The sequence below is a fragment of the Phyllobates terribilis genome, unplaced genomic scaffold (assembly GCF_046119375.1).
Source record: "Phyllobates terribilis strain yellow unplaced genomic scaffold, ASM4611937v1 Scaffold_171__1_contigs__length_4068163, whole genome shotgun sequence".
NCBI classification, from domain to species: Eukaryota; Metazoa; Chordata; class Amphibia; order Anura; family Dendrobatidae; genus Phyllobates; species Phyllobates terribilis.
In genome coordinates, this window is record NW_027362931.1 from 140453 (window position 1) to 154336 (window position 13884).

General features: G+C 46.8%; 1 protein-coding gene across 1 annotated transcript; it reads right to left on the reverse strand.

Moving 5' to 3' along the window:
* Window positions 1–3294: 3294 nt before the first annotated feature.
* On the reverse strand, window positions 3295–7262 carry LOC141212348 (uncharacterized). Its single transcript, XM_073664905.1, has 2 exons — window positions 7181–7262; window positions 3295–4619 (listed from the first exon to the last, which is right to left on the reverse strand). Exons 1-2 carry the CDS (start codon window positions 7260–7262, stop codon window positions 3331–3333), a joined length of 1371 nt encoding a protein of 456 aa, XP_073521006.1. The 3' UTR covers window positions 3295–3330.
* Between the last annotated feature and the right edge of the window lie 6622 nt (window positions 7263–13884).

The window sequence follows — 13884 nt, forward strand, 5'->3', positions numbered from 1 at the left end:
GAGCTGGCTAAAGACTTTATCCGCCACATCTTCCGTCTCCATGGTCTGCCCCTCCACATCGTGTCGGATCGTGGTGTTCAGTTCACCTCTCGCTTCTGGAGAGCCACATGTAAGCTGCTGGACATTACCCTGGATTTCTCCTCCGCTTACCACCCTCAGTCCAATGGTCAAGTGGAGCGGATCAATCAGATCTTGTCCAGCTACCTCCGGCACTTCGTTGATGCTCACCACTCGGACTGGGTGGATCTCCTACCATGGGCCGAGTTCTCTTATAACAACCATGAGAGCGAGTCCTCTTCCAAATCCCCGTTCTTTATAGTCGGTGGCCAACATCCCCGGATTCTACTTCCTGTCTCCGTTTCTGTGGACAACCCTGCTGCGGAGTCTCTTGTCAGCGAATTTTCTACTATTTGGGAGAGCACCAGGTCCGCTCTTCTTCTCTCCTCTGAGCGGATGAAGAGATATGCTGATAAGAGACGTCTGGATCCGCCCCAATTCCGTCCGGGAGACAAGGTTTGGCTCTCATCCAAACATGTGCGGCTCAAAGTACCCTCCTACAAGTTGGGTCCTCGATTCATCGGCCCCTTCGAAGTCCTCAGGCAAATTAACCCTGTGGCCTACAAATTAAAACTCCCGGCCACCCTACGGATCCCCAACTCCTTCCACGTATCTCTCCTCAAACCCGTTGTCTTTAACTTTTTTTCCAAAAATCCAGGTGCCCCTCCTGCTCCGGTTTCCACTGATGACATCTTTGAGGTAGAGAGTATTCTGGCCTCCAAGAGGGTAAGAGGAAAAACCTTTTTTCTGGTAGATTGGAAGGGGTTTGGTCCTGAGGAGAGAACTTGGGAACCCAGGGAGAACATCAACGCCCCGCTTCTCCTTGAGAAATTTCTTTCTGGCCAAAAAAAGAGGGGGCCTAAAGGGGGGGGTACTGTAGCATCGGCGTCTCTGCCCCGTTCTAGGCAGAGACGCCGTCCCTCTCACCTCCCCGCTCCTGGCGCGGCGTCCTCCAGCGCTGCTCTCCCCGCTGCTTCCGGCACGCGCTCCTTCCCCGGCAGTGTGCTTAGGGCGCGCGCGCTCCCCCTCTCTTAAAGGGACCGCGCGCGCCGTCCTAAGGAGTCCCCGGCCAATTGCCGGAGGACCTCCCATATAAAAGGCACCTCCTCCAAAATGGAGGTGCCCGAGCAATGTTGTAGCACTGTTCACTACTCTGCTTCAGCCCTCAGGTCCCGTTGCCAGTTACCTGCCAGATACCTGCCAGATTCCTGCCAGTCTGCTGTCTAATTCCTGCCTGATATCCTGCTACCTGCCTGCTAGCCTGAGGTCCGACGGTCTGCCTTACTACTCCTGTCAGTCTGTCTAAGGACCAGCTTGCCCGCTCACCTGGGAGCGCACATCAACTACCTGCCTGCTTGCCTGAGGTCCGACGGTCTGCCTTCCAACTCTTGTCAGTCTGTCTATGGACCAGCTTGCCCGCTCACCTGGGAGCGCACATCTGCTACCTGTCTGCTAGCCTACCTGGAGGCTCTGCCGTCACGTGCTGTGACCACCTGCCTGTCCAGTGACTCCTGCCCGCTCACCTGGGAGCGCTCATCTGCCGCCTGTCTGTTGGTCTTCCTGGAGGCTCCGCCGTCACATGCTGTGACCACCCGTTTATCCAGAGACTCTCGCCTGCTCACCTGGGAGCTCACGTCTACCATCAGCCGCCACAGGTCGTACCAACCGTTCACCCAGAGACTGCCCCGGTCACTTGCCGTGACCATCTGCCCGTTCATCCAGAGACTGCCCCGGTCACTTGCCGTGACCTCCTGCCCGTTCTTCTAGAGACTGTCCCGGTCACCTGCTGTGACTGCCTGCCTGGTCGCCACCCGCTCCCTTACAAGGACCGCCCCCTTGTATAGTAGCCCAGAGGTTCCGCCTCCCAGACCCATTACAAGAAGATGATGGTAGTGAACCCTTTCTCTTCATTTTTTTCTCTTAATGAGAGCCTGAATCTTTTCATTAATTAGAAATATGCGCCTCTTTTTTTTGCTCTAATCCACAAAACATGAACTCTTGTATGGATTTGGGGGTCTTAGGATCTGAGATGCCCATGGTAGCTCTCACAGCCTTAATCAACCTATCTGCGACTTTTATAGGAAAGCATGGCCTACCCCCTGTATCGCCATTAAAGAATGAAAAGGAACAAGAATCCAATCCACATTCACCTTCCGACTTTATAGATTCATCTAAATCAGGTGATAATTTTTTGGACCCCTTCCTTCCCTTTCTATTCCTTTTTTTATGAATAAGGGTCTCAAGGGAATTCTTAACTTGTGTCCTGATCACGGATCTCAAATCCATGAAGTTAGTGGATTCTTCACATGTGGTTTTCTGTATACAATCTGCACAGAGTCTTTTCTGCCACAAGTCAGGTAACTTATCCCTACAAAGGGTTCACTCCTTATTCTTTTGTGCCACATTTCTTAAGCCGTTCCTAGTAATTAGAGACAAGAAAAAGGGTCTTAATTACCATGGTGAAATTTCACAAAGATCAGTCAGCATTCTGGAGTTTAATAAGCGTACCAGATTCAGAGGCTGGATCAAATCACACCATTATTCGTGGTTGGTCGTACTGTCACTTCTGCAACTCATGAGACTGCCATTGCTGCGTGAACTCTGATCCTGGCACTGACGTTCCTCCATATCACGTGGGGAAGGAGATCCAGAGCAAACCCACTCTTTAGGCAGTCAGGCGTGATTTTAAAAGAGGGACCAGCCACAGCAACTCCCCCACCCCCTTGTGCATGCCTTCTCCAGACCCCCTGGAAGTGAAATCCAACACTTCAGGTCAGAAGTCTCTGGCATGCTCTTCATCAGGGCGCACCAATCCCAGGGCGTCCTGCACATGCGCAAGCCTGGGACATTGTTGGGGCCAGCAGGCATCCAAAAGGACTTCGGTGCTCGCATCTACATGAGCCCTCAAGTGACCAGCGGTGGCGCTTCCAGGACCCGACACCGGCACTATATACAAGGAGCCTTTCTTCCAGGCAAGGCCTGGGTAAGTTTCTCCTTTAACTTTCCTCTCCTGATTCTTCAGCTTCAGGTTCCCTCATGGACAGGACACAAAAATGATGCGGGGTAGAGGTGCAGCCCTCTTATTCAGTACGCTTCCTGTCCTTATTGGGTGAATTCCCTCTCTCGTGTGGCACTGGTCATGGGGGAAAGGAAAATTTTAGAAATTGTTCTGGTATTCAGTGAGATATTAATGACAATCTTATTTATCAAAGGAAGTGTACTCATTATTCTGAGCAATTTTATTAAAAATTTTAAAACACACAGTGTACATGATTACAGTTTCTTTCCTGTATGACTTCCCTCATGTCTAACAAGATACGATTTATTTGCAAAAGATTTCCCACATAGTGAACATGAATACAGCTTCTCCCCAGTGTGACTTCTCTCGTGCATCACAAGACTTAATTTACTTGTGAAGGCCTTCCCACATTCCAAACATGAAAATGGCTTTATTCCTGTATGAATTCTCTCATGTCTAACACATTTTGATTTCTCTGTAAAGCATTTTCCACATTCTGAACATGAATACGGCTTCTCTCCTGTGTGAATTCTCTGATGTTTTCTAAGACTCCCTTTATCTGTGAAGGACTTCCCACATTCTGAACATGAATATGGCTTCTCACCTGTGTGAATTCTCTGATGTGTAATAAGACTCCCTTTATCTGTGAAGGACTTCCCACATTCCGAACATGAAAATGGCTTTTCTACCATGTGAATTCTCTCATGTGTAACACATTTTGATTTATCTGTAAAGCATTTCCCACATTCTGAACATGAAAATGGCTTCTCTCCTGTGTGAATTCTCTGATGTATAATAAATCTTGATTTAGCTGGAAAGCATTTCCCACATTCTGAACATAAATACGGCTTCTCTCCTGTGTGAAATGTCTGATGTCTAATAAGACTCCCTTTATATCCAAAGCATTTCCCACATTCTGAACATAAATATGGCTTCTCTCCTGTGTGAGTTTTCTGATGTTTATTAAGAGTCCTTTTATCATTAAAGCATTTCCCACATACTGAACATGAAAATGGCTTCTCTCCTGTGTGAATTCTCTGATGTATAATGAATCTTGATTTATCTGTAAAGCATTTCCCACATTCTGAACATGAATACGGCTTCTTCCCAGTGTGACTTCTCTTGTGCAACACAAGACTTAATTTACTTGTGAAGGCCTTCCCACATTCTGAACATGAAAATGGCTTCTCTCCTGTGTGACTTCTCTGATGTATAACAAGTTTTGTTTTATATGTAAAGCATTTCCCACATTCTGAACAGGAGTATGGCTTTTCTCCTTTGTGTTTTCTTTGTGTCTGAGCTGAGCTTTTAGTAAGTTGCTTGTCACACTGAAATCTTGTATCCACTGTGTCACCTGGACTTTTGGTAATAATGTGAGATTGCTCAGGAGATGATTCCTCATGATCAGGAGGATTATAAGAAAGTGAAGTGCTGTGAAGTCCAGGAGGTGCAGGAAGGGTGATGAGGTTTTCTCCATTAGAGTGCTTCCTGATATCTTCTTTTTTACAATTTAGTGATAAACCTTTATTCTCACAAGGATTTCCTATAAGAATGAAAGATAGATTTGTGTTGTTAAAAAAATCATATCCAAAGAGATTTACACATTTATTTTCTGGATCTCACAATGAAGACCCTCGTCAGTGAAAATACCGGTAATAAGGAGGACAACTACATGTCATAACATTAACACAATGACAGATAAAGTGAATAACACTTATAATCTGGTGATATTGGCACAAGTCAGGGGTGGCAGAGATTAGACGGCAAATAGACAGTTCTTAAAGGGAACCTGTCATCAGGATTTACCCCCTTAATGTACCACCAGTGCCATTTCACTCTCTCAAGCTTCCCATCATGCTCTTAGTGTAGAAAAGTGTCCACACAATTAAAAATTGATTTTAATCTTACATTACCGCATGCAAATGAGATCGACTAATCATAAAGGTGGGCCTCATAAAGGTGGCCGCCGTAATCATGTCCACACTATGCCTAAGGACTAGTGTTGAGCGAGTATGTTCTATCAACCCTTTCGCCGAGTATGCTCGGGCCGAGCACCGAGTATTTATAGCTGCTCGGTGATATGGTTGAATCCCTCCCGTGTGCATGATTTGCGACTGTTTGACAGCTTTATTACATGGGAGAAATGTCTATTTCTTACACATTCCTCACATGTAATAAAACTGTCAAACAGTTGCAAATCATGCACCCGGGAGCGATCTAACCTTATCACCGAGCAGCTGTAAATACTCGGAGCTCGGCCCGAGCATACTTGGACAGAACATACTCGCTCAACCCTACTAAGGACATGATACGAACCCTTATAAGAATGAAATAGCACCGAAGTCATATTACAGGGTTAAATCCTAATTACCGGACCCAGGGGAGTCCTTCTTCCAATGTCTGAGAAGAAAAATCTACAGTGGTAGAAAGCGGAACGATTCCAGTATGTGAGCAACCTGTAGTGCAAATGTGCCTCCATGTCTCCTCTGGAGCCTCCTTATTCCATTAACCACCCTACACCACGGAGCCTCTTATCCCCTGGAGCCTCCCTACACCACGGATCCTCCTTACCACCTGGAGCCCCTACACCACGGATCCTCATCATCCCCTGGAGCCTCCCTACACCACGGATCCTCCTTATCCCCTGGAGCCTCCCTACACCACGGATCCTCCTTATCCCCTGGAGCCTCCCTACACCACGGATCCTCCTTATCCCCTGGAGACTCCCTACACCATGGATCCTCCTTACCCCCTGGAGCCTCCATACACCACGGATCCTCCTCATCCCCCGGAGCCTCCCTACACCACAGAGCCTGCTTATCCCCTGGAGCCTCCCTACACCACAGAGCATACTTATCCCCTGGAGCCTCCCTACACCACGGATGCTCCTTATCCCCTGGAGTCTCCCTACACCACGGATCCTCCTTATCCCCTGGAGCCTCCCTACACCACGGATCCTCCTTATCCCCTGGAGCCTCCCTACACCACGGATCCTCATCATCCCCTGGAGCCTCCCTACACCACGGATCCTCCTTATCCCCTGGAGCCTCCCTACACCACGGATCCTCCTTATCCCCTGGAGCCTCCCTACACCACAGAGCCTGCTTATCCCCTGGAGCCTCCCTACACCACAGAGCCTGCTTATCCCCTGGAGCCTCCTTACACCACAGAGCCTGCTAATCCCCTGGAGCCTCCCTACACCACGGATCCTCCTTATCCCCTGGAGCCTCCCTACACCACGGATCCTCCTTATCCCCTGGAGCCTCCCTACACCACGGATCCTCCTCATCCCCTGGAGCCTCCCTACACCACAGAGCCTCCTTATCCCCTGGAGCCCCCCTACACCACAGAGCCTCCTTATCCCCTGGAGCCTGCCTACACCACGGATCCTCCTTATCCCCTGGAGCCTCCCTACACCATGGATCCTCCTTATCCCCTGGAGCCTCCCTACACCACGGATCCTCCTTATCACCTGGAGCCTCCCTACACCATGGATCATCCTTACCCCCTGGAGCCTCCCTACATTACTTGGTCTATATGCAGCTGAACCTACTGCACATGTGATACATCCGCCCCTGCCCAAAACACTAAATATATGTCCTTAAAAATTATGTTTAAAGGGAAACTGTCCGTTCCCTGTGCCCCCAGAACCCGCAGCAGCTGTGTCTGCAGATATAAACTCTCCGCCTAACATCTCTATTACATTAAACACACAAACAGATCTTTAGAAAAAGTATTGTATTTCTAAAGTTTATGATATGTAAATGAGGCCTTTGACTTGTCGATGAGGCGTTCGTGACCCCAGAATAGTCGCCCCACTTAGCATGTCATCACGGCTTTGGGGGCTTGAGAACATGACAAACCTACCGCATGCGCGCGGCTTCTCCTCCTCACTGCATTGAGCCTCTGACGCCGGGTGTACGCGTCCCATTACTGAGATAGGAGAGGACAGTCACTACTGGTCAGAGTCCATGTAGATGGGAGGAGCTCGGCCTCTAGCCCCGCCCTCCTCTCCCCTCCCCCTACACAGATTCTTATCAGGAGCGGCCGTCACCTCCGATCTCAGTGATGGAACAATGTTTCCTAACTGAATAGAGATTTTACCCCGGAACCGAGAATCCTGAGACGGAAGAAGAAATACGCAGATTTCTGTGGAGACTCCGGGGAGAAAGTTTCCTATTTCCATCTCGTCTATTCTTACAATTCATGAAGTTTATTCCTCTTATTCTTGTGTAATAAAGACTGATCAGGACGTTGTGTATATTATATGGGGACAATGAGGAATACTGTCACCATGTAACAATACATCGCTTATGGTTTATGGCCGCCAGGATTTGGCAACACAAAAATGTCTGAAAAGAAACAAAGTATTTATTGTAGAAAAGTCCTAAAAGAAAATGAAATAAATATATTGTTATTGGCTTGGATTAGTTGTATTACCGCAGTTACAGCGACCCTCCACCCCGGGACTGAACACTACACATTTCCCTGTACAGTCCCCTATGGGGTCCTCTGCCCTCCGCTGCCCCCTCAGATCGGTGGTCTCTTCCCCCGGCTTCCAGGACGGCCAGTGCAGTGGTATGGGGAGTGCAGTAATACGTCTACCCCACCCTCCATTGCCTTTCCTGTGCTGTGACCTATGGGGCAGCACCACATCCTAGTAATCTCCCAGCAGTCTGCGAGGCGTCACCAGTTACAGATGTATTCTGCACCTGGGTTCATTGCTCCTGTTTGTCTCTGGTAACCTTGTCTGGCTTCCATAATACCCCGGGATGACTTAGGCCTCCATCTACAGGACCATTCTTACTCGTCTTCCTGATTCTGACCTCGTCCCGCTTCTTGATTGTCTAGCACCTGCCATCTTTGGGTCAGATCTGACATGTCGACCTTCTTCTGCCAGCTCGCTCTACCAGCCAGCACTACTATGTGGAGCAGCCCCGGTGTCTGTGCTGTAACTCCAGATCACTGTACAGTGGTGAAAAGATAGAAGCCGGGAAACCTCTGGGACCGGCTTTATGGAGACTGTGTGTAAGCGCCTTATTATTAGGAACTGCCAGGTTTTCTCCATCGGTTCACCGTTACAGGAGGCAGATGGAGGACACAAGGAAGGGAGTCTATATATGATAACCGTATAGTCACTTCTCAGTCTCAGAGTGGACGGTCGTTTTATCACTCAACTTGTGCAGCTCATGAAGAGAGAAAAATTCTAAAAAATAACAGCAGAATAAAGATGATAAAGTAACAAGATGAGAAATACAACTCATCCCCCACAAAAAAGCTCCTCATACAGCGAGGTCAGTAATGAGAAATAAACCATCAAGAATGGAAGAAACAATCCAACAGAGGCCGGACAGACATCTGTCTGAGATGGTGAGTCCTGCATTGAGCAGGGGGCTGGATACGGGGACCCTGGAGATGGTCCCCTCCAACCAGAACATTCTAGGATTGTAAGTTGTTTGGTCATTTTATCTGTAAATCATTTCCCCCATTATCGGCCTTACAGATACATTATTTTATAAATTTTTTTACTTTCTCGTCCTCTCATTTCCGGAGTCATAATGTTATTGGTCACTAAGCTGTGCAGTTCTTCTGCTATTCACCCTATAAATGTAAGGAAATACTGACAACTGGGCGTTACCATTGTTCCCCTACATTGTCCAATCAGCGCTGAGTGTGAGAAGTGTGGGGACACATGTATGGAGAACGGTGACACCCGGTTATCATGTCATTCATAAATGTCGGAGGAACGTTCGGGAATCTGAGCAGCAGTTTCTTTCTTTGGTAACAATTCTTGTCGGAAAAAGAATTTCATCCAATTTATTGGTAAAAAAAAACTTAAAACTTTCGGAACCTGGATGAGGACGTCTTCTCACCTTCTTTTGGTAATTTATGTATTTTACTGTTGGAAAGAGAATTATTTATTCACGTTAGAGGCTCAGATGGGGGGACGATTCCTAGACGACATCTTGTTTGTCTCTAGAGACCGAGAGTGAAGATTCTTCTAAAGGGACGTTCCCAAAATCACAATGTGCTCTTATAATAAAGTACACCCTGGTTATTGTGAATATAACCCCTGTATAACATCTAGCCTGTCCTGCACATATCACCCCCTGAGTATGCCCCCCAGGATCTATATACCCAGCAGTTGAAATTGTAACCAATACATACCGAGGAGCCACATGTTATATACTGGGGGGTGGGACAGGGCTGGATGTTATACACCGGGGGGACAACAGGGCCTGAAGGAGAAGCCAGAATGCAGTCATTAATGCAGGTGGCCCAATACTATTCTCCATATAGTGAATCTCTCCATATTACAAGATTCACCATAAATGACACGCTGACAGGAGATATAATCAGTGCATGGTGAAGGGCGCCCCCTCTGGGTAGTATTTAGTCTCCATGTTTATACGTTGGTTGAACTAGATCTCAAAAACCGACATGATGTAAGATAACGACAACTCTAGATGCGGCCATCGCAGCTGTTTGTAGATATGAGCTCCTAATCCCTTTTATGATGAAGCAATTCTCCACCCGGCACAGAGGACTAAACATCTGTCATGTACTGTCACCTACCTGGTGTCCTCCGCTTGTCTCTGACTAAGACCTGTGTTCTGGTCCTCCTACATCCAAGATGGCCTCCATAGTGGCAGAGGGACGACAGCAGTATGTCTGACCCACACCTCCATAGCATGGCACTTACTGACTTACCATAGGGGTCTTCATGCCACCGGGCGGTCGGCCTGGATGAGGAGGGACCAGAACGCCGGCCTCAATGTAGGAGGCAGTGGGAGGCAAACAGAGGCGACAGGTAGGACGACTCTACATGTGACATGTGTCGTCACTCGTCAGCACCAGGCAGTGGCTGCTACATCACCGAGATCCATAGGACAGGGAGATTCATAACCTGGAGCACAAGCTCAGTCATTTATATGGCAGCACGGACTTGTGTAAGGAAAATATGGACGTAAAGGATGGAAAGAATATTATAGAAGGTAAAGGAAAACTAATATGTGCTTCCTAAATCATTAAGAAGAGGTGTGAAGGCGGCCCCGGTATTCATCACTGCACAGCCGGACTCTACAGGAGCAGCCGCGCCATCACCGGACGCTTCTGCTGTGATGTCGACAACGGATAAAGCTTCACTGCACCGGAGACTTCATACAATATCACACACCGGTCATCATCATCATCACACGCCGGTCATCATCATCACCATCACACACCGGTCATTATTACATACCTGTGGAAACATCTACCGGAATCTCCTCCTTCCCGTCACTCACAGACGGCTGATCCCCCCCCGTCATCGCTTCTTCTTCTGTCTCGTCATTCACTTTATTCTTAGTTGGATCTTCCTCCTGATATATCAGATGTAACAATCAGCACAATACAAGAAACCACCAAAATCTGTGACATCTATGACCTCAATCAGAAATGTCCCCTATATACAGATTCAGTACAGGGCTCAGCACAGTCTACCTGATGATCCTCCGGGATGTTGTGATTCTCCTCTGGACAGTCCTGGGGATACAGAGTACAGGGACATCTCTCTGGTGGAATTCTCCTCCTGAATCCATCTGTAGGAAACACACAGTGACGGAATAGATTGTGTCATGTGTGGCAAAGTCACTGGTAAAGTGATAGAGGGAAGATATATTTCATGGAGGCTATTAGCTTCTGTGAATTGAAACCATGAAATTTGCTCCAACATGTTATTTGCTTAAAGAGGTTAAACTTCCATGTTAAAAGGGAGTGTTTTTTGTGAATGATCATTGTGAAGGGTGGGAGGTCATTCACCATATCTCCATCTCAGAGTGTGGTCTTTGATTTAAATACAAGTCCTACTGAGGCATTCAGTGTTCAGTGTCTGGAGAAGCTAGCTCCAGAGAGGATCTTGTGTTTGTTTTTCCTGAACCAAGTGGAGTTGCTGAACTCTCAGCAGGTGGATCCCTGCTATCACAAAGACTGTGCTTTTGTGTTACCATTTTGCTTTGTTTCCTGTTTTGGCCAAAGGGCCGTGATTTCTTTTATGGACTCAGTGTTGGTTTATGCTGCATTTTAATAAACCAACGAGAACTTTTTGGCCAAAGGGCCGTGATTTCTTTTATGGACTCAGTGTTGGTTTATGCTGCATTTTAATAAACCAACGAGAAGTTTTTAAAGAAACAGTGTACCTGTGTCTACCTCCGTGTGAGCGATCTACCACACATGTTATGATGAAATTATGGCAGTAGTAGAAGGTGACCACAGAACAGACATGACAGTCTCCCTCCTCACCCTGCTGATCGGCCCATATTGCGATCGCCTCTTGTGCTCCATGTATAACCTCAACCTTAATATCAACCAGATCTTCACCCTAAAAATAAAAATGTAAGATGAGCTCAGGTCCCATCACTTCATGGTCCGATGTTGTGGGGACTTCAGTGTCATCTACCTGATGATCCTCCGGGATGTTGTGATTCTCCTCTGGACAGTCCTGTGAATACAGAGGACGGGGACATCTCTCTGGTGGATTTCTCCTCCTGGATCCATCTGTGGAGACATAGAGACTGAATACATGACCTGCCGTGTATCTGTCTATATATGAGACTCGTCTCTCAGTACCAGTAATTCTATGTTTATGTATCAGGGAATAAATTACATTGTTGTGGTCCTCACCACCGGTACCAAGGACCCAGCACATTGTGGCCTCAAGTATGAAGTGATAATCAGCGAGGCCAAAGCCTAATGCTCTCTGCTCTGCACCCGGAGGATGAGGACCCTGAGGAGAGGGACAGAGAAGACCCTCGTCAGTCAGATGAAGGAGCCGTACTAAGAAACACAACTTCTCCAAGTTTCGTTTCCAGGGATGGAACCACAGAGGAGCTGGAGAAAGCTCCACATTTCTATCCATCGGTTTCTTCTGTCCTAATTTACCGTTATGTAGATTGGGGGAAGGACGGTGACCATTTACCAGTGATTGTATTTTGAGATCTCATGATGTCATCATGAGGACACGGCCTCCCTCCTGGACAGGATCCTCTGGGATCACTAAGAGGAGAGAACCTTCCGTTCTATTAAAAGACGAGTTACCGCTTTCTTATTCTTCTTTAAATAGAGATAACTCTCAACATCCGCCTCGATATAAACACTAAAATAGGCAGCAAGTGCGCGGAAAGTTCTGCGTTTGTCTCTGAAGGAGGAAAAAAGGGCACATGTACGGCTGACGGATGAAGTCACAGCGCCGGGAAGGACGGTGTTGTGGGGAGCACCCGGTACGCAGCGGTTAGTGCCTATCAATGTGTAGAAAGGACAACTAGAGAGCAGGCACCGGGGTCATGGGCGCTTACTGATGCACACGGGGAGCCAAGGAGAGATTGTCTGGTCAGACTCCACAGAAAAGCTCCATAATACATATTCTTCAGGACAAACATCCCTTTAACCCCGTCACTCCCCAGTCTGTTTTCACCTTCCTGACCGGGCCAATGTTTTACAGTTCTGACCTCTGTCACTTTATGGAGGTAATAACTCTGGAGCTTCAACGGATCCCGCTGATTCTGAAACTGTTTTTTCGTGACACATTGTGCTTCATGTTAGTGGTAAATTTAGGATTTGGCTTTTTTTTGCGTTTATTTATGAAAATATCGAAAATTTTTCAAAAAAAATGTTGGACTTTTAATTTTTATGCCTTTTAACCAGATATGTATTAACTATTGTGTATGGTATAACTAACATTTACCACATGTCTACTTCACATCATATTTATTATTTTTGGTAAAAGTTTAATCAGCAATTTCTTATTTTTCAAACAAAATTTACAAAACCAATTTTAAGTTTCCTCCTTTCTCCCCCTTTTGCATTTTAAGTCTGCAGTCCTGCTCCCCAATACTTATATCTATGGCCAGTTTGACGTCAATCAGCCGTTACTAACATGTCGCATTTAAGGGATCGCACTCATCGGCTGAAATAAAATTGGTCGGATCTTCCTGAAAAGTAGGATGATTGTCTTGCGAGTACGATGCGACTTCTCTCACCTGTCTCGCATCTGTATGACATCCGTATCAAACGCGTTTATAACAGCAGCTTTTACAGACGGTCATTCTCTGACATTTCAGGCTAATTTTCTAACTAATAAAACATTTTTTATAGATCTAGAAAGATAGAAATGAGTCAGTGAGATATATCATCAGTGCAGGGCGTGTGGAGCTGCTGTACATGGATTTAGCTAATAATTAAAGAATTTAAAGTAAAAAAAGCAAAGGGGGAAAGCGGACAGCTGATGCTTATAGTCTGGGAAGCGGGTAATAAACATTAATTAACATAGATCTTCCCAGGGGATTAATATTAACATCTGCGTAGCCTTTACTGGTTATTAACAAGGGGTGACCCCCTCCCAAAAAAATGATGTGGGGGCCCCTTCTATTTTTAATAACCAGAAAAGGCTAGGCAGACAGCTGCAGGCTGGTATTAATAGCCTAGGAAGGGGCCATGCATATTGTACCCCCTCCCAAACTAATAACATCAGCCTGCAGCCGCCCAAAAAATGGCGCATCCATTAGCCTCGGCTCTTCCCACTTTCCCTGGTGCAGTGGCAAATGGGGTAATAATATTGGGGTTGATGTCAGCTTTGTAATGTCAGCTGATCTCAAGCCCAAGGTTAGTAATGGAGAGGCGTCTACAAGACACCCACATTACTAACCTCCATCAGTTTAAGTAAAAAACACACACACAGAGCAAAGTCCTTTATTTGAACAAAACACTTCCCGACCCTTTTACCCATTTAATAATATCCAAAGAAAAATAAAAAAAAAAGAAAGTCATCCTGA